This window comes from Nicotiana tomentosiformis, chromosome 2, assembly GCF_000390325.3.
Source record: "Nicotiana tomentosiformis chromosome 2, ASM39032v3, whole genome shotgun sequence".
NCBI classification, from domain to species: domain Eukaryota; kingdom Viridiplantae; phylum Streptophyta; class Magnoliopsida; order Solanales; family Solanaceae; genus Nicotiana; species Nicotiana tomentosiformis.
The window spans coordinates 184640032-184661750 of NC_090813.1; the positions used below are offsets into that span (position 1 = coordinate 184640032).

Genomic DNA, 21719 nt, shown 5'->3' on the forward strand with positions numbered 1-21719 from the left:
CATCCGAAACAGGGAATTCAAGGTGGGTGATCTTGTTTTGTTATTCAACTCACGATTGAAGATGTTTCCCAGAAAGTTAAAATCCAAATGGAGTGGTCCCTTTGAAATTGTGGGTATGATACCTTTTGGTGCACTGGACTTGAAGAATAAAAGTGATGAGGTATTCCAAGTCAATGGTCACCGGGTGAAGCATTATTTGGTACAAGTTGATGATGGCCACGTGGTGGCAGTGATTCATTTGAAGTGATGTAATATGCATCGTGCCGCGACGTTAAATCAGGCGCTTCTTGGGAGGCAACCCTTGTTTCTTCTTCTTTAGATAGGTCTTCTTTTGTGCTAACTGGTTTTGCAGTGTGTTGCAGGAATGATTGTGCTTTACAGGGACTGTGCTCAGAAAAATTAACTAAGCATAGAAAAAGTGTGAACCGCATAATTTTGAACGTTATAGCAAAAAGGGATCTGCGGCCGCACAAGTCTTGTGCGGACCACACAACTTGAGATGAAAAATTGCACACTCTCTGAAGTTTGTTTGTCAGAGAAATGGCCATTGTGCGTCTGCACAAGGAAATCTGCGGTCCGCACCAGAATCTACGGTCGCACAAGGAATTCTGCGGACCGCAGATCAATAAAGGGTAAATGCATATCAAGTAAACACTTGTCCCTTGAACTTTTGGCCAACCCGTTAAGTATAAATAGTAGCCTTTACTTTACTGTTACAACTTTACACTCTCGGAGAATTAAAACAAAGGCACAAATATTGCACTCAACTGAAGCACTCATTTGCCTCCTAAATCATCATCTTTCATCACTCCTTAACACCACTTCATCACTGGTATGTTCAAATCATCCTTAGAATTTTTCAATTTTCTTAATTTAGTTGATAATTTTTTTAGTTATTTCCAATTGTCAAATTCATAACCATGTGGACTGTAATTTGTGTTGGGTAAACTCCTAGTTGCTATATGGGGAATGGGTATTTGGTTGATATAGTTTAATTGCTACTACCATGTCCAAATTGTGCGTAAGAGTAAAAACCCTAGAAGCTGCCCGATAAACTTTTGAATTGTGCGGCTACACAAGGAATTATGCGGTCCACAGATCAGTAGGCTAGGGCATTTGGTGTAGAATGATTGTGCAGACCGCACTTAAAATTGTGCCGTCCACAGAAATTCAACTGCGGCCGCAAAATATTGTGTATGGCCACAGATCAAGCAATTCTCTGTCTTCAGAGAGTTGTTACTTTTGAAGTTTCAATGTGTGGCCGCACCCAAAATTGTGCGGAGCGCACTTCAGATGTGCGGCCGTGCAAAGGTAGCCTGTTGTGCAATCACAGCCACAACTGCCCCATGACAGATACCGACTGAGAAATGAGCCTACCTCTTCTGAGAGTACTTCTGAGGGGTCGGAAGGGAATAGTCAGGCTTCGGTGCCTTCATCTACACGTGTTCCCGACACACCAGCTACTACAGTAGAGGTGTATGAGATCCCAGATGATGTCCGGGGAGGGGGGTGATACCAGAGTTGCAGGCCTGGAGAGGTCAAAGAAGAAGAAAGTTTGGGAAGATAGGTTTCTAAGCCTGACTACATTCAACAGGTTCCGAGAGTGGTGGCCACAGAGATCGCTCACTCTTGAGCGGCAGTTTGTGTTGAAAGATCTGGATAGATACAACCCAAATGTGTTAAGACAATTTCGGGAAAGAAAAAGGGTGGACATTGTTCACTCAAAGTGTAGTGGATGCCAAAGAGCACTTGATCCGGGAATTTTATGCCAATGTGGCACACATCAAGAAGGGGACCAAAGTGACGAAAGTGAGGAACTTGAAAGTGAGGTTTGACCAAACCACCTTGTACACATACCTAAGGTTGGAGGATGTGGAGCCAGTGCAATACTTGGAAAAGCTGGCTATGGGCGATGCATCTCGCCCATGGCTAGCTGAGCTTCTGGCAGCTCCGGGACCACCACCACCATGGATCACAACAGGGATTCCAATTCAGCGGAACACCCTGAATTTTGAGGTAAAGGGATGGCAGACGTTTGTGTGTAGAAGAATAGACCCATGCCGAAATTAAACAAATCTACCAATCCCTTGAGCAGTGCTAGTCACCTCGATCATGGCCGGGTACCTAATCAATATGGGTGACGTGATGTCAGTCAACATATCCTTGGTTCCCAGGCAAGGTGACACCACCTACCCATATCCAAACACTATCACTGAGTACCTCATATATGCGGGGGTGGAACCAAGGGATTTTGACACCAAGGTGAGGGCGAATAAGCTTTTCTCGTGGTATTCGTTGATGGATGGTGGAAACCCAAAGAAGAAGGGTCAGCCCTCTACTACTGCAGGCCAGTCTGATGAGCCTGCCGAGGTAGCTGCTAGGATAGTTGACTTGCCATCTACTTCAGCAGATCCTTCTGATAGTGCAACAACTTTGCATCCACCTCTTTCTTCAGGTCCTTCAGCATCGGTGCCTTTCACATCGGTTTTGAAGACGGTGCCCATGCCCGCTCATCCACTATCTGTGCTGCGAGTCTCCCAAATACTGGCGAGCCTCAACAACTGGATGTAAACATCCACTATAAAGCTGACTGACATATCCAGTGTTGTTGCAGCATATTCATCCATCTCGACACCTCAGATTCCTTCGACAGTGGAGGACACGTTGAAGAAGATCTTGGATAACTAGACCAACATCATGAACACCTTGGTAGCACATGGCACAGTGATTGAGGAGCTCGGGAAGTAGGTAAAGAAAATGAAGAAATCCCAGGCGTCCAAGAAATCAATTGACAGACTGATGATAGAGGTGAATAAGATAGCAGCAGCTGGTGACCTTCCATTTGATAAGCTGATGGGGACAGACCCAGCCGCACCATCAGCACCAGTTGGCCAGTTTGAGGAGCCAGACATGGCTGCCGACACTGCTGAGGCGGTGCGCCAAATGTTCACCAACCTAGTTACTCCCAGAGTCGTGGATGATGAGATCCAGTTAGAGGAGACTGAGGGTGGTGACGCTTCTATGGACACAGAGATGTCCAAGGCCACATAGGGAGTCCTCTTTACTCTTACCTTTCCTTATTTTTATTTTGTTAAACATTAGGGACAATGCTTATTTTTATTCAGAGGGGTGGAGTTTATTTGATAAGTGGGTATTTGACATTTGTTTTGTAATATCTAATAACATTTTCCTCTTTCCTTTAATTTATGTATATATTCTTCCCTCTTTCTCTATTGATGTATATATTCTATCTTTACCCCTCTCATTATGTACATTCATTTATGTCTTTAGTAGCTTTCTTTGTAGCTTTTTTATTTTGTTTTCTTATTAGTCTATGTTTAATTTTGTAGCTTTTTTTTTTATGTTTTAAGTAGTCAATAAGCCTTTGGTTTTCTTAATTCTACGGTTCTTTCCAAAGGTAGTTTTTGTGTGAACCGGGTGATTCTTCCCAACGATGGATGGCGTGATAACCTTCTTAAGGGATTGAGTTTGTTTTTGATGTTCAGGTAAGAATAGTAGTAGTAATGAATAAAAAAGTCAAACATGCTTCACTTGATACCAACACACTTAACTACGTGCTTATGGTTAAAAAAATGTTTTTTGGGAAAGAAGTAGCTCTAATTAGCAACCTTGTGACTCTTGCGTTGACTTAGGCAATCATCGAGTAGTTTAGTCGAGCCATAGTGATTTTCAATCTTGAATATGGTCGTTGTGGGCCCTCGACTCTATCCTTTTTAACATTCTAGTTGCGTGAGAGGTGAGATGATTTTGTTGCAAGTCCAAGTACCCATTCAAATGGTCTAGAACTTGACCCGAATGTGTTTCTAGGCGAAATTTTAAGTTTTGCTTGGCTTGAGAAGTAATTGTAGGCTCTCCTTGACTCATTTGAAATTTTCCATGACCCACCAATGTTGTTATCCCTAGTCAACCCATTTGAGCCTAAAACCTTTCTCATTTGATAACCATATTACAAGCCTTTACCCATTTTTGAAGTGACTCTCTCTTGGCACCCAAGCTTCCCTTAACACTCTGGAGAAACTATTGGCTAAAACGTAAGTTTGGGAGAGAGACGAGGAGTTTGAAAAAGGTATCAAAGCACAGAAAAAAAGAGAAAAAAAATGATGAAAAGGAAAGGCAAGAAAAAAGAGAGAGAGAGAAAAAAAATGCAAAAAGAAAGTGAATAAGTTGAAGAGTCGAAGGGATTCAAAGAAATAGTAATGATGCAAAGCATGGAGAAAGCAAAGAAAGAGAAAATGAATATCATGACCAAGAAAGAGTGATGTTAACTCTCTCTAGTCCCCCTAAAAAAAAGAAAATGCCTTAAAGAGTAGGCAAAGCATGAGCTGAAAAGAGAAAATAAGTGCTTAAGGAAAAATGAACCCGTTCTAAGGAAAGATGAGTCCAAAAGCTTTCATTACATTTTGAAAAAGTCTTACATGATTTCTAGCCGAGTGAACTCACATTAGTGGTGATCTACATGAGGGGCAAGCCTATGGTACTTAGAGTCGTACTTGCGACATTCTTTTGAGAGAGATGAGCGAGCTTTTCACAAATCTTTGAATTGAGTGCTACATTCTTAAGTGAGATAGGCTAACAGAGAGTAGAGGAGGAGGAGTTTGAGATCTACAATGACCTACATAAAAGAGCGAGCTTCCTTGATGAATTAAGTTAACTCTTGATGCTCAAGTGTCACATTAGAACTATTTGTGCTTAAAACTTCAATCCATTGCCTTGTTAATAATTCATGATTGTGTGGGTAATTGTTGGTCCCAATTCAGGTGTGATTGATGCATTTTTAATTGGATGGAACGGCTCTTAACTTGGGGAGGTGGGAATTACTTTATTTGCTTGAGGACAAGTAAAAGCTTTCATAACTATAACATATTCGGGCATTTGCTCTAAATCTTCAACTAATGGCACATTTATAGAGAGACTCTTCATCATATCAATGAACTTCTTGAATTGATTCTCGCCATTTTTCTTGGCAATCCTTTGATGATAGGGAGGAGGTGGCTTAGGCAATGGTGCCTTAGTTATTTGCACTACCATTTCCGGTATGTCAATCACATGATCCCTAGATGGGTTCACATCCTCTTAAGCCTCTTCCACCGTGTCATCAATATCAATCCGTGCTTCATCATATTCTTGCACCATATTGTTCGGGATCTCTTCTTCTTCTACCACTTGCTCATCATCCACAAGTTGCCTTTGGCTTGAGGTAGGTGCATTCCCATCTTTTTCACTTCTTGTAGTAACGGCTATGGCATGCCCCGTAGTGTTCCCACCCTTCGGGTTCACTACCGTATCACTTGGTAGTGCCTCTTTTAGGACGAGAATTTAAAGCTTGAGAGATTTGACCCATTTGCACTTCTAAGTTACGGATTGATGTGTTGTGTGAAGAAAGTTGGGCATCAGAATCGGCATTCTTCTCCATCATTTGGTTGAACATGTTCTCAATACGACCCATTTTATTGTTGGAAGAACTAGGACCATGAGAAGAATAAGAAGGTGGGTTGCTTGGTTGTTGGTACATCTGGGGCCTTTGAAAACCCGACCCCTGATTTCCTTGGTTGTAGTTCCACCCGCCTTGGTTATTGCCTCCCTAATTTCCCTGATTATTATTGTTTTTCTAATTCCGTTGGTTATTGTTTCCACTCCAATTGCCTTGATTATTTCCACTATTCCAATTGCCTTGATTGCTAGAATTCCAATTGCCTTGATTATTTGAAGGTCTCCATTGTTGTTGACTAGGGCCTTGGTTGTTGTTTCTTTGCCCTTGAAAGTTGCTCACATATTAGACCTCTTCATCTTGATCATTGTAAGAATCGCCTTGATCAAACCCACTATCATCTTGCATAAAATTGTCCATTATTTGTTGCACTTATGGACTTCTTGGTCTTCTTTTGTTTACCATAATATTGACTCCCTTCATAGCATTGACTTGCCTCAGGTTTTGCACTTGTTGAAGTTGAGCCTTTTCCAATTGGTTCATGGTGGTTGTCAACTCGGCTATTGCTTTCCCATGGTCATGTAACTCTTTATGAGAAAGAATCACATTTGGATCACCTTGTGGGACATTGGCTCTAGATTGCCACGCCGATGAAGTATCCGCCATTTCATCCAAAACCTCACACACCTCCGCATAAGGCGTAGTCATGAAGTTCCCACCGGCAAGTTGATTCACTACACATTGGTTGGTGGTATTGATCCCCCGATAGAAAATTTGTTGAATCATGTTTCTGTCATATCATTGTTGGGGCACTCTTTCACCATTGTCCTATATCTTTCCCATATATCGTGTAGTGGTTCATTAGGCTCTTGCCTGAAAGCTAAAATTTCATCCCGAAGAATAGCCATGTGCCCGGGAGAAAAGTACTTTGAAATAAATTTCTCCGCAAGTTCATCCCACGTACGAATGGAATGATTTGGCAAACGTTCTAACCAATCTAAAGCTTTCCCCCATAGAGAGAAGGTAAAAAGCCTTAGCCTTAAAGCATCTTCGGAGATATTTGTTTGTTTGCTTCCCCAACACGTATCAATGAACCCCTTCAAATGTTTATATGCATTTTGACCTGGTGCACCGGTGAAGAACCCCCGTTGCTCGAGCAAAGTGAGAATCACATTGGTTATTTGAAAGTTGCCCGCCCTAATATGGGGTGGGACTATAGTACTTGCATACCCTTCATTTGGCAACACCCGGTGTGTAGCCGCTCGTGGTGGAGTTGGGGGTGGAACAGGCACATTGTCTTGAGGCAGTCGGCCTCGTCTATTGGCCTGAGGTTCAAGAGGGACCTCATCCATTGCATCATCATCGACGTCCACATCCCCCATGGCTATGTTTTCGAACTCGTTGTTTGCCATCAATGCACCTACAATACTCACACATTAGTAACAAGGAAGAAAAATGAGACAATTCATACGCAAAACCAAATATATAGCTAAATCCGTTATTAGCTCCCCGATAGGGGGCCAAAAATTAATCTCGTCCAAGCCACACCTTTATTTGGGGTTGTGAAACGGTCGGAGAAATAATAGTACCCAACAAGGAGTCGGGGTCGATTTTTCACAGGGAGCTATGAACGGGGCTTAGGAGTATATATTCGAATGAATGAGATTGAATTATCTCAGATTACACTTCCACAAAAGTTGGTTTGTTTTTAAATCTATTTTAAACTAAGAATTAAAACTAGCAAATTATAGTTGTTTGTTTTTCAAAAGGTAAAAAGGCCTAGGGCTATGACCTTCACCTAGGTGTTCACTTAATGGGTTGTAAGCCTTAAAGCTTGTTTTCTTGGTCGGGGTGTATTAAAGCTACCAACACTCAAGTACCCACTCAATACCTCTCGGTCAGAGAGTGATTTTGCCCAATTTGACTTTCTCAAGTCCAAATGGGTATTGAACAAAGCAGTTGATAATAAGCTCAAGTCGGGTTGTACTATCTCTAGGTTCAACCCTTTAATTGTGTTTATCAATCTCTCGATTGACCTAATTGCTTGCTAGCTAAGTTTTCCTAGACTAAGTCTCTCTTTCTCAAGTAGACACCAAGTCAATTAGGCATGAGATAATGTTTGCAACCATTAAATCTTCAAATAAAAGCAAGAACTAGGCTATATAATCAACACCCAATCATAAACAAGCAATAAATCAAACACCCATTAAGTTCACACCCTAGGGTTGGATCACAATCTAAATCTAGCTACTCATGCTTAAATTAGGAGATGAAGAAGAAGTAGAAGTGATAATTAAACCCATATTAAAGATTGAAATGATAAAACTAATATTCAAAAAGCTCAAAATGACAAAAATAACTAAAAGAAGCAAAGTAAACGGTTGTTGATGTCAAAGGGTACATAAATTAACCTAAAAATAAAACAATTCTATTTATATAGTGCTGGAATTTTCGGACAATTAAACGTTTTCGGACTAAAACGAAAGCAAAAATGTGCTAATAAGTAGTCAAAATCCCCACTCATCAGAACCCTATCAAGAAGCTGGATGATAAACCTAGGCTAATTTATTTTCCTCCCACTGTCTAAACATTCCATAAGGACCAGGTCCATGAATGTGGCAATGTGTCTTCTTTCTTTCTCGGGCAGCACAACCTTGTTAACAAATTTAAACAGCACTTTATGGGGTGGCTTCATCTCGCTTTTGTATACAGCCTTGGCCTCTAGCTCTAACTCATTGTTAGCAAACTTCCTTGTAATGGCAAGGGAAGTAGGGAGGTTCTCTAGGCTTGTCCATTTGAGCCTTTTGTAATCATTATACCTTTGAGCAGGTACACCCAGAATCTCTCCCAATTCTTTGTCGTCAAAGCTCACAGTCACTCCCTTCACCACACTGGTGATTGCCATTTTTTATCTCACAATTTGCCATGAACTCTACAATATCAGCCCTAGCAAGTCTTCCATCCATCTGAAGGACCATGTCCTTCCAACCCTGTAGTTGGAGTTTTTGCAGCAGCATGACCATGCCTTCCTCCTCCAAATCCCTAAGGAGTCTACCTTTCAAGATAGTTCTTTTTCCAAACTTCTCCTTCTTGTCTTGTTCTTCATCGGTCTCATCTTCTACTTCTTCTTCTTCTTCTTCTTCACTCTCTTCTTCCTCCACTACTTTCACTTTTCTAGATTTCACATCAGACCTGGTTCTTTTCGCCAAGGTAGAAGTTTCTGCAGACTTTGTCTTTGAAGGGGACTTCTTTTTAAAAGTCTTTATTTTCTTTATTTTTGGAGTCGCAACCTCTTCCTCCTCTGCCTTGTTTTCATCACGAAGAACCAGGTCTATCTTTTCAATTTCAACTGCCTCAACAGGCTCAACCACTTTCTTTTTTCCCTTTGTAACAACTTTTCTTTTACTCTCTTCTAGGGCTTTTTCCAGTTCTGCCTCACTCTGCTTCTTCTGACTCCTTGTAGCTCTTCCTCTTGCAGGAGGAGTCTTTACAGGGATAAAAGAGGCAGCCTTTCTTTTCTTGTTTGCCCTAGCAATTCCAGGGATTATAACTCCTGAACTCTTCTTCCATTTAGGATTATAACTATTAGACACTCATTTCAATAGGTTTTCGAGAGGTTCTTGTACTGATGGAACAGGTTCTTGAACATTCTTTCCCAATCTAACCAATCCCTCAGCAGCTTCTCCAGACCCACTTCCCACTTTTTCTCTCAAACTTTCTTCTTCTCCAGCAGATTCCTAACTCCATACTACCATAGCTCCTATTTCTTCAGTCAAACCAACAGGAGTGGGTGAAGATTCAGCCATTCCTTTTCTCATTCCCCTCACATCGCCTTGAGCACCCTCACTTTCTTTTTCTTTTTATTTTTACCACCTAATTTCCTAGACTCAGTTGTTTCAACCCCAACCATAGTTCATACCAAAACAAACATATTTTCCAGATTTTCAGCAACCTTAGAGATAGTCTCAGATGTAATTTTTGGATCATATGTTACCTGCTCTGTTTCAGATGAAATAGTTTCTTCCCCCACAGTTACAGATTTGAAAGAATCTTCAGATTTTTGGGGTTCATCTGCCTGACTTTCCTTCAGTTGCTAATTGTTTATTTTTTATTTGTTCTCCTTCAGCGACTATTTTGCGCGCAAGCATCTTGAATCTTCCTTTCATAGAGATAGGTGTGGTTGAGGGTGTGGTTGAAGGAGTGGGTGTGGATTCTTTGGGTGGTGATGAAAGAGTTTTAGAGGTGTTAGCCATTGATGGTTAGAGGATGAGAGAAGATGATTATGTGTGTTTAGAAGATGAGAAAAGATAAAGAGAATTGTTTGGCGGTTATAAATTAAAAGTGAAGAAACGACTAAGGCCAAATCAATTTAAAGAGGGATAATTTGATTGGGTAATAGTAGCTTTTTCAGAAGCTCAGGAGTCTAATCAAACTGGGAGTCAGTTTGAAAAGACGTTGAGGACTCTCCGTAAAATCTAGGCATTTATTGCATTTTGGGTGGGTGAAACTGGTTCATTTCATAACGGATAAGCTAAAGGAGATTAGGATTAAATGGGACTCTCCTTTTTATCATGATCAAAATATAATTATTCCAAAATATGCAAAGTGGAGAGTACGTACCATGTAATCTTGATGAACCGGGTTATTCACCGAGAAATCTCTTATGTAATTCTAAATTTTCCAAGAAAATAAAGATAATATCATTAGAGATTAATGAGACATTTTAGCACATGGCACAAGAGTATATTGATTAAAGTATGAGAGTGAGCAAAATCTAATCTAATTATGTACAAAATTCACAGATTTTCTAACCAATTTTTGAGTTAGAACTGGTTCTTTTAGGTGATATTAATCATCCCTAATTCTAACTTGTTCCTTTCAAAGTGATCTCCACTTAGAGTTTTTGTGAAGATGTCAGCTATTTTCTTGTAAGTGGCACAAAATTTCACAGTAATCAAAGCCTTTTCATAGTTGTCCCTAAAAAAGTGATGCCTAACATCTATGTGCTTAGTTCTTTTATAATGAACCGGGCTCTTGGGCATACTAATTGCACTAGTGTTATCACAAAAGATTGGGACACAATCTACATCAATTCCAAAGTCCATTAATTGATATTTGATCCACAACAATTAAGCACAACTTGAGGCAGCAACAACATACTCAGCTTCAGCAGTAGATAAGGCCATAAAATTTTGCTTTTGGTGGCCCAAGACACAAGACATGATCCAAGAAAGTGTGCCATACCTGAGGTGCTCTTTCTATCAATAAGAAAACCTGCATAATCAGCATATCCCACTAAGTTGAAATTACTACCTTTTGGATACCATAGACAAAGGTTAGTGGTGCCTTTTAGGTATCTCAAGATCCTCTTGGCAACAGTCAAGTGAGACTCCTTTAGATTTGCCTGAAATCTTGCACAAAGGCCTATACTGAAAACAATGTCAGGTCTGCTAGCAGTGAGATATAACAAAGAGCCAATTATTTCCCTATACAACTTCTGATCAATAGATGAACCAGGTTCATCTACATCCAATTTTGTGGCCGTTGCTATAGGAGTGTCAATTTCTTTGGAATCTTCCGTTTAAAACCTTTTAAGCAACTCTTTTACATACTTCTGCTGATGGATCATAGTTCCATTTGAATTTTTTTTAATCTATAAGCCTAAAAGGAAATTAAGCTCACCCATCATACTCATTTCAAATTCACTCCCCATTAGTTTAGCAAATTCATTACTTAGCTTATCAATAGTTGTTCCAAAGATTATATTATCAACATATATCTGAACTACCAAGAGATCTTTACCTTTTTCTTTCAAGAATAAAGTATTGTCAATTTTACCTCTCTTGTAGCCATGCTCAAGTAAGAATTTTGATAATCTTTCATACCATGCTCTTGGAGCCTAGCCTGCTTGATCCCATAAAGTGACTTGTCAACCTTGTACACATGATCAGGATATTCCCTGCTTTCAAATCCCGGAGGTTGCTTGAAAAATACTTCCTCCTTTAGATAGCCATTGAGGAAGGCACTCTTGACATCCATCTGATGGTGAGTGAATTCCATGTAAGCAGCAAAGGCTATAAGGAGTCTAATAGCTTCCAATCTTGCAACTGGAGTAAAAGTTTCATCATAGTCTATGCCCTCCTCTTGACTATATCCTTGAACCACCAATCTTGCCTTGTTTCTTGTAACTGTTTTATCTTCGTCAAGTTTGTTTTTGAATACCCATTTTGTGCCAATTATTGATATGTCCTTGGGTCTTGGTACCATATGCCAAACTTGACTTCTTTCAAATTGGTTGAGTTCATCTTGCATTGCAGTCACCCAGTCTGCATCCTGTAAAGCCTCAACAACATTTTTAGGTTCAATAAGAGATAAAAAAAAAAAGCATTAAAAGCATAAAGATTCTTCAAGGAACATCTGGTTTTGATTCCATTGGTTGGATCAGTAATTATGTTCTCAATGGGATGAGAACTTTGATACTTATAAGGTTTCACAACCAGCTGGTTTCCCCTAGATGTTCCTTCAATATTTTGTTACGGAGGAATAATTTCATGGACAGGTTCCCTCGAGGTTTGAGGATCAGTTCATCTGTATTCAGTTCCACCTATCAAGTTGCCTTGGGTGAAAGGACATGTTCCATCATATGTTCCTTCCTCTGGTGCAGCTTCAATCTGGGTTGTGGTTTCATTTAAGTTTCTTACCAGCCAAATTGTTTCATCATCATGTTCCTGGCTCTCAGAAAGAATGTTAGTTTCGTCAAACTTACCTAGGGAGTCTTTACCATTATTGTACACAAAGCACTTGCATCCAAATGCCCTAAGATGGGATATATTTGGCTTTGTCCCTTTAAGTAACTCATAGGGAGTCTTCTCAACAAGAGGACTAGTCATGCACTTATTTATCATGTAACATGCAGTATTCACGGCTTCTGCCCAGAAAGTATAGGGTAGTTTACTAGAAAGAAGCATAGTCCTAGCCATTTCTTCCAATGTCCTATTCTTTCTTTCAACTACTCCATTTTGTTGTGGGGTCCTAGGAGCAGAAAAATTATGATTTATGTCATGTTCATCACAAAATTCAACAAATTTAGTATTCTCATATTCAGTACCATGATCGGACCTAATTGATGCAAGTTGATTACCTAGTTGTTTCTGAGTTTTTCTAACAAAAGAAGTGAACATGTCAAATGCTTCATCTTTAGATATTAAAAATTATGTCCAAATAAGCCTAGAGTAATCATCAACAAGCACCATAACATATATCTTACCACATCTGCTCAATGTTCTCATTGGTCCACAAAGATCCATATGGACCAGTTTTATCGTCCTGGTGGTGCTTACCACTTTCTTGCTTTTGAAAGAGGATCTTACGTGCTTCCCCCTTACACAAGCCTCACTAACTTTATCTTCATTGAACATAATGTTAGGTAGTCCTATCACCAAGTCCTTGGAGACTAGTTTGTTGAGTTGACTTAGACTGGCATATCTAAGTCTCTTGTGACAAATGAGGGGATCATTATCCAACACATTTAAGCAAGTGAGTTCATTATTTGAAAGTGTGGACAGATTCACAACATATATGTTGTTCACTCTTTTTCCTTGCAAAACTATCTTGTCAGTGGTAAGATTAATCACAAAGCATTTTGTAGAGGTGAATGCTACCATGTTACCTTTATCACACAATTGTGATACACTTATTAGACTGTACTTCAGTCCATCTATCAAGTAGACATTCTTAGTAGATTGAAAATCAATCTTACCTGCCTTTTCAACCCCAATGATCTCACCTTTCTTCCCATTCCCAAAGGAGACATTACCCCCTTTAAGGTCCTCAAGTGAAAGGAACTAGTTCTTGCTTTCTGTCATATGATTTGAGCAGCCAATATCCATGTACCATATTTGGTTGCCCCCCCTTCACTTGGACCTGCAAAAGGAAATCAGGGGTTAGTCCTAGGAACCCAAACTAGTTTGGGTCCCTTTCTATAGGCAAAAGGATGAATCAGATTCTTATTAGCCCAACTTGGTAGCCTATTAATCCCTTGAACAAATTCTTTGTTCTTTTGACTTGCCTTTTCTTTTGCAGTGCATTCACTTTTCTAGTGACCTATTTTACCATAGTGTGTGCAAATCTTATTCTCAAGAAGTGTGAGGTACTTGCTTTTGGGATCCCACTTAGGTGTCGGGCTCCCAAAGCCAAGTTCTCTTCTGTTGCTATTATGGTGTTCTTGTAGCCATGAAAGTGCATCGGAGGATCTGTTCCATTTATAGGTTCTGTCTAGGTCATGCTTTACCTTGCTTAGATCCTCCTTTAGAATTCTTATATGTTCATCTCTCTTGTACAACTCATCCTTCATTTTTCCTACATTTTCTTCTAAAGTGAGTTGTGTGTGATCAACTGTAGTTTTGCCTATTCCTAGTTTCAATTTTAGATTTTCATATCTAAGTTTTAGGACAGTTGAGTCAAGTGCATGAACCTAGTTCTTCAACACAGTATTTTCACTTACAGTTTCACTAACCCTAAGTTACAAGTTTTTGCACTTGGTCTTCAAAATCACACATTCTTTAGACAACTATTCCTTTTCATCATTTACATCCTCAGATTCATCAATTAGCTCCAGTAGTAACTCAAATAACCTTTCTTTAGACAAAAACTTAATCTTGTCTTTGAGATGAAGGACACTTACCTCAGATTCTCCAATGGCCATAAGTGCTCGTTCATCATCATCATCATCATCTGAGCTTTATCTAAGCTTTATCCCCAAGCAGCGACCATAGCCTTGGATGATCCTTTGTTGTTGCTTTTCTTGGGTTGAACTTGTTCCTTCTTCCTGTTTCTTCGTTCAGCTCTTTCCTTCTTCCATTCAATTTCCCATAAAGGAAAGTTCTTGATGTGGTGATCAGTCTTTCCACACTTGTAGCAGCCATAATTGGTTTGCTTCTCAGGAGCCTTTGACTTGCTATAGCTTCCACCTTTTGAAGAACCCTTTCCTCTCCTCAGGTACTTCTTGAAGTCCTTGGTGATCATAGCCATTTCATCATCTTCCAGATCAGAACCTTCAGTGATTCTGAGTGCCAAGCTCCTTTCCTTCTTAGTTACATCCATTTTCATGGTTTGTCTCCAAAGTTCATAGGCAGTGAGATTTCCAATTAATTCATCCAGTGGGAGAGTAAAAATATTCTTTGATTCCTGGATGGCAGTGATTTTGCTCTCCCCAAGTGATAGGCAAAACCCTAGTCAGTATCTTCTCGACTTTATCTTCTTCATAATCCTTCCAAGAGATTTTAGCTCATTTGTCAGTGTACTGAACCTTGTGTACATTTCTTGAATGAGTTCTCCTTCCTTCATAGAAAAGTTCTCATACTGAGAGTACAGTAGAATTCCTCTAGATCTCGTCACCTGAGGTGTTCCTTCGTGAGCCACTTGTAGTGTGTCCCAAATTTTCTTAGTAGTGGCACAACTTTGGATTTTGTTGTACTTATCTGGACCAACTCCACAAACAAGCCATTTCTTGGCTTTAGCATTCTTCTCACACGTCTTTAAGTCCTCAGCAGTGCAATACGCTCTTGTCTTTGGCACATCTACTCCTTCAGCTTTTTTCTTCAAGGTAGCCAGTGGACCATCAGTGACAATGTCCCATAGCTCATAGTCCTCTCCTATAATGTGATCTCTCATCCTGCTTTTCCACCAAGAGTAGTACTAGCCATTAAAGAATGGTGGCTTAGCAGTGGATTGCCCTTTCCAGTTTTTAGGTGGTGCACTCATGTTGATCTTCTCCTAAGGTGTAAGCCTCTTCAAGGATAATCTGCTCTGATACCAATTGATATTTCGTACTTCAATACAACACAAGAGCGGGGGTGATTTGTGTGGTGTCCAACTTTTCGTGTGCACATATTATAGAAGGACCTGGTTCTTCTATGTGTTCCTTATACTACTGTAGCAGAATAATAAATGCATAAAGTAAAGAACACAAGTATTTTTACGTGAAAAATACCTGGATCAAAAGGTGAAAAAGCCACGACCTACTACCTAGTAGGATTTTTCCCAACACTTCACTAAATCACTGATCCAAAAATAACATTTACAAAATTCTTTGTAAACCTAAGGATTACCTCTAACCCTTTGTGGCAACCAGCCTCTAGCTGTTGCGACAACTTCAAGTTAATTCTAACTTGAATACAACACTCAGAGTACCTAGTACAATTGCTTCTAGATAAAGCTGAAAGGTATAATTTGAAATACCTACTACAATGAAACTAGAGTAAAAGACAGACACTTGGAACTGGTTCTTCTCTCTGGTTCATGTAGCTTCAAGTTCGCACACTTGAATCACACAAGAATTGCTTGCAAAATGCCTTGCTATTTTGCTCTCAACTCACGTTTAACTTCAGTGTTTGTGCGTACCTGTAAAATGAGAACATCCTGCAATATATAGAGTTAGTAGAATAAGAATTAACTAGAGTTATAATGTTATACTCTTCCATGGTGGAAGAGTTCAAGTTATCTTCAACTTATAACTCCTCCCTTATCTAGGATAGAGTTCTCTCGAGTAAGGAGTCCTTCTCATTATCACTTATGCAACCTTTTCGTTAAGGAGATATCAGATATAACCACTTAAGCTTATCTCATTCACACGCATGCCTTGTACTTGAATCTGTCTATGTCTGTGTATACTGTGTATGGACCTGGTTCATGCTTGAGTTCCTTTGTCAATCATCAAAATAAACTTCACTTGGGCTAACACTTCCAAATAAAATTAGTTGGGGTCGGCAGTATGATTTGTTTTTAACTATTTGGTCCTATCTGGATCCATTTCATTTCAATATTAAGTACTCCTAATTTTTTTTTTCCTATTAAGTGATCAAGATACCAGGTGATCCCTTTGTTTCAATTTAGATGACACGCTTTTCTTATCAGTCTGTTTCAAAAAGAATGACACATTTTTACAAATGAAAATAATTCAATTTAAACTCTTTATTTTACCCATTCTATCATTAATGAGAAGTTTTTATAACCACATAAATGTCATGACCCTACAAAGTTTTTATCCCTTAAGCTTTTAAGATCACAAGTTTCAAAAGTCATTTTTTTTCTTAAACTTATTATCGAGTCAAATTACCTCATCTAAATTGAAACGGAGAGTATAAGTTTTCACAAATATGAGCCCTTTATGCTCCATCCTAATGGAGACCTAGGCCTAATCGATAATTGTCTCATTATGTTGTATGACTATTTAGCCCATCATAGCACACCTTTTAAAAATAAAAAAAAAAATACAAACTAGAAAGCAACTAGTATTAAAATGGAGCTATTCGAGTTATATATGAATACAAAAGTAATAATTATCTCTACTTATATTTGTGTCTACGAAAGTGATTATTGGTTGCAATATACTTTTTTTTTTACTTCAATAATCAGTCGTGGAATCAGCCACTGATACTAACATCAGGGTAAGCTGCTTACATCACATATCTTGGGGCGCGACCTATCCGAACCCTGCATGGATGCGAAATATTTTATGCATCAAATTACTTTCTTTTTTTCAATTATTATATTAAAGCTCACCCTGTGAGATATTCAGGGTCCTATCCAAGAGTACTTTATTCCAAGCATAATATTTCGTATTCAATAGATGATATTGATGAACTTTATCTCTAGGAACTAGGGTAGGAGGTTTTCGAGGATAAGACACCACTAAATTGACCATATAAAAGACAAAAGAATGAAGTAACCGTTGTTTGATATGCCACAAAATACAGAAGTTGAAAATGTAGCACAAAGTTGGAAAAAATTGCAGCACACTACTACTTTTGGCACATGCAAGTTATTAATATGATCCTATCCACAGGCTTTTACCATACATGAGAAGCCAACTGAGTCCATATACATATAAATAGTACCAATCCATCCATATTCATCAAATTTTGTATTGACATATTAAAAGGGAAGTTATCTTTTCATCATCGGGGAATGCGATAGGATGATTGAGATCTTAAAAACTTTTCAATAAATAGCAATTTATGAATTAATAAGGTTAGTGGAGTTTAGATACCGAATAATTAAACCCAACGACGAGGAGACTGCCTACGATAAAAGAAATTAAAATATCATAATAATGTGGTGGAATGAATGGAATTACTCCATCTTTAACTATAAGTCTTTTATTTGTATCCTGAAAAAACTTCTGATCCTAAGGAACGTTTTCGTCTTTAATAACTTTATGATATTTGAATTTGAATTAATTGGAATTTTAAATTTCGAATATATAGGATTATAGAAAAATTTAAAGCTTCAAAATATCACTAGGAAATTGGTAAAGAGTAAGCAAACCTGAAAGGCCAGCTATACTTTACTAAGGGCACTTCGACTAACTACTATAGCCCTAACCCTACAAGAAAAGGTCACCCAAATTATAGCCAACTACTCCTCTCAAAGGACAAATAGCATAGCCTTATCAAATCTCTTTGACAGATTAAATACATTATCCAATTGTCTCAAGAATTGAAAAATCTCTGATAGAATGGTGAATTGTAATCTCATCTCGAAAGGCCACCTATTTTTTAATTAGAGGAGAATTCCGAGTTTAAATTTTATCGGTTCATATTTTTAAAAGATTAGTATTTGATATATTATATTTTTAAAATTATGAATTTAAATATACTATTTGTTACAATTTTAAAAATATTTACATATAAATTTATTTACTATATTGAAAATAGTAGATTGAGTGGCAATTTGAGCCCAAACTCATCCAACCCGCTTAGAGATTAATGGGTTTGGCTATAACATTTTAGCTCATAGGTCTATTTGGGCTGAGCCCAAGTTAACCCATTAGTTTTTATAGCCTATTCTGACTCATGAAGTAGCACAAATACAACCCATGAAGCTCACCCCAAAACAAAGGGATTTCAACTCAACTTATCTAGAAATTTACTTAGTTACCACCCACCCACCCACCACGCAAAAAAATTACTTTTTTTTTGTATGTTCTATTTTCTATTTTTTGTTTTTTCGTTTTTCTGCGTCACCAACCCACCCCAACCCTGTCAAACCACTCCACCCGCCAAAAAATTATATTTTTTTTACTTTTTTTTGTATTTTTAATTTTCTATTTTTTCGTTTTCCTGCACCACCCACCCCACTCCACCCGCAAAATATTTTACAACTTACACATTTTAAATACTAATTTGTTATTTAAGAAAATATATTTTGATTCTCAAAATACTAATAGTATTTATTTGCCTTTTATGCATAGGTGTATAAAAGGTAAAAGACTTTATTTATACAAAATGAGCATGGTTCTAAAACATGGGTTAAGTTGGGCGGGTTGAGCTATGACTCATTGTTTAGCCCATCTTGACTCAGCCCATCTTAGCCCAAGTAAATTTTGGGCTGGGTTGGGCAATAACTCATTTATTGACCTAACACATCTTGATCCGCCCAAATTCAGCCCTACTCGTCCATTTGTCACCTCTAGTCTTTACTAAGGGCACTTCGACTAAGGGCTCGTTTGGCCATAAAAAGATTATTTTTTCGAATTTTTTTTTCTTTTTTTCGAAATCAGCGTTTGTCCATGAAATTTTCGATTTTTCACTTAAAGATGAATTTCAAAATTTTTTGAAATTTTGAAAAGTTCAAAAAAGCTATTTTTCAAATTTCACTTCAGATCCCTCACAAAAATTCAAAAACAACCTTAAATTATATTCATGTCCAAATGCAACTCTAATTTTTAAATATCATTTTCACTTAATTTTATTTTTTTTTTTCGAATTTTACAATTCTTACGTCCAAACGCCCATTTACTATGATAGCCCCAACCGAGAACGTCAGTTAAATAAGATCCAACAACTCCTCTCAAATGACATATGGCATAGCCTTATCATATCTCCTGAAACATTAAATACATTATCCAAAAATGTTGATTACTACTCTGTTGGCTTTCTTTATTTTGACATTTCTGAAAATATCAGATACTGTTTCATTTTATATGTGACAGTTTTCTATCATATACTCCAGTTATTACTTTAATATATTATTCGAAAATTAAATTAATTTTATCTTTTAAGTACCGTCATGTTAAAATACGACAACACAAGGGCATGAATGTTCGATTGAAAACAAAGAATACATCTTGTTTCCACAGTGCTACATTGCATTTGCCTGGATTGTCGTATTCTACTGTCTAAATTTAGAAAACCACTCGTCCAATATGTCCTTACTTATTTGGCAAAAGAGCATAAGAGAAAACTATACAGAGTAATCGTTTTTTAAATTAATAGTCGGAAAAAATATATATTTTTATATATTAATATATAATATACATATAATATGCTCCATTCATTTAAAACAAAAATAAACTTATTTTTTTCAGACAGTTTAAAAAAGAATGAACCATTTCTAAAGTTAAAAATAATTTAACTTTAAATTTTCTTTTATCTCTAATGAGATGATTTATTGTCACACAAATATCTATGGATTATTTAGACCAAGCCTCTTTTTATTTTTTTTAAACTATGTGCCAAGTCAAATAACTTCAAACAAATTGCGGAGGAATATATATATATATATATATATATATATATATATATATATTAGGGGTGTACATATATATGTATATTTTACTAGCAGATGTAGTTATATTGGCTGAGGGCCAAATGTATGGGTGAGCGATTGAACAGTTCGGATTGGATATGAAAATTCAGTTTGAATTTTCGATTTCGGATGGAAGAATAGACAATCTAAATCCAATCCAAATAAGTTCATATAGGATCGAATTTTTTAAGTTCGATTTCGGATTAATTGGTTTGGGTATTTTGAATTTTTGATTTTGAGCTTATAAGTTGAGATGTTTCTTCTTCTAACAAAAATGAACATCCAAATTAAGTATTCCTGTTAACTTGCCTAAATAGTTTCTCATTTTCATCACAATCGTCCAATTAAAACTTTCAAATAATGAAATCAGCATCAAAGAAATGCAACATAGACATTGATAAAGGCCGATAAGAAATAGCAATAGTAAAATCATATCCAAATAGAAAGTATAATAGACAGTAACTTCGTAATTAATTATAAATATATGAGATAATATATAATTGGTAGGGTATTTGACTTATTACTATTGGCTTATGGATAATTGATTAAATATAAAATATATAAAAAATAGATTTTCGTATATCCAAAAATCTGAAGTACCAAATCCAACATCCAATCCGAAATTCATAAATTTCAAAAATTAATTCTCGATTCCAAACCAAAAATTCAAAATTTTGGATTTCGGGTTTGTCCAGAAATTATGCCCACCCCTAACAGAATGTGTAACTTGCATAAAATAATCTGTCTTTATTTTGAATTTTTGAAAAACAAGAATCACATTTAAAATTCGTGTATTAAGGAACAAAGGTGCTCAAAATAATACTGCCACGTTAACCTCATCAATATCTTCTTTAAGTAGGGTATATCTAACCCTCTAGATAATATAATTTATCCATTTACCCATCAATCCATTAGATAATCCAATATATTTCACCATCAAAGTTACTACAACAAAAAATGACCATTGGATCTATTCACCATCTAACGGCCTAAGATCGTTTATTTATCACATCAATGAAGAGGAGAGGAAAAGGAAATGATATACTACTACTTTCACCTTAATGTAAAAGACACGAGCTGATCAAATAAGCTAGTCTTCAACCCCGATTTAATATGGTAAGTGTTGCATAATTAAAAAAATATAAAAAGATGCTCAAATAATATTGCTACGCCAACCTCATCAATATCTTCTTTAAGTGGGGTATATATAAATAAAATAATTTATCCATTAGTCCATCAATCCATTAGATAATATATTTCACCATCATAGTCGTTACAACAACAAAAATGACCATTAGATCTGATCGTTTTTATAATTACATGAGAGAGGAGAGGGACGGAGAATAGAAAAAGAAATATTAGTACGCAATTGATAGGATTTGAAATCTTAACATCAATTATGAAAGACAAAAAATTCATCTATCTCTTAACCTCGATTTTAATATCATTAGTCATGCATTAAAAAACTAAAAATATGCTCAAATAATACTGCCACGTCAACCTCATCAAATATCTTCTTTTGTGTGGGGTATATCTAACATCCTTAGATAAATTAATTTATCCTTTGGGACCATCAATCCATTAGATAATATTCCACCATCATAGTCATTATAATGGACAAAAGATTTATGACCGTTGATCGATCTTACTTCACCAATCTAACGGTCCTTAGATTCTGAGC

The 21719-nt window shown here is 37.3% G+C and overlaps 2 protein-coding genes across 2 annotated transcripts; both read right to left on the bottom strand.

The window, feature by feature from the left end:
- Positions 1–8310: 8310 nt before the first annotated feature.
- On the bottom strand, positions 8311–14153 carry LOC104102566 (uncharacterized). The gene is made up of 7 exons (XM_070194765.1): positions 14040–14153; positions 13740–13922; positions 13209–13307; positions 11288–11488; positions 9369–9542; positions 9115–9186; positions 8311–9012 (listed from the first exon to the last, which is right to left on the bottom strand). The coding sequence occupies exons 1-7, from the start codon at positions 14151–14153 to the stop codon at positions 8311–8313; spliced, it is 1545 nt and encodes a 514-aa protein (XP_070050866.1).
- Positions 14154–14683: 530 nt separating this feature from the next.
- Positions 14684–15121, bottom strand: LOC138906234 (uncharacterized). Its single transcript, XM_070194766.1, has one exon. It carries the CDS (start codon positions 15119–15121, stop codon positions 14684–14686), a length of 438 nt encoding a protein of 145 aa, XP_070050867.1.
- Positions 15122–21719: the final 6598 nt, after the last annotated feature.

Coding starts and splice junctions, on each gene's coding strand:
- LOC138906234 (XM_070194766.1), bottom strand. CDS start 15,121: ATGAGAGATCACATTATAGGAGAGGACTATGAGCTATGGGACATTGTC.
- LOC104102566 (XM_070194765.1), bottom strand. CDS start 14,153: ATGGCCATTGGAGAATCTGAGGTAAGTGTCCTTCATCTCAAAGACAAG. Junction 13,308..13,739: donor TAAAGGAGGATCTAAGCAAG/GTAAAGCATGAC, acceptor ATCATATGACAG/AAAGCAAGAACTAGTTCCTT. Junction 9,013..9,114: donor GAGAAGCTGCTGAGGGATTG/GTTAGATTGGGA, acceptor CCTAAATGGAAG/AAGAGTTCAGGAGTTATAAT.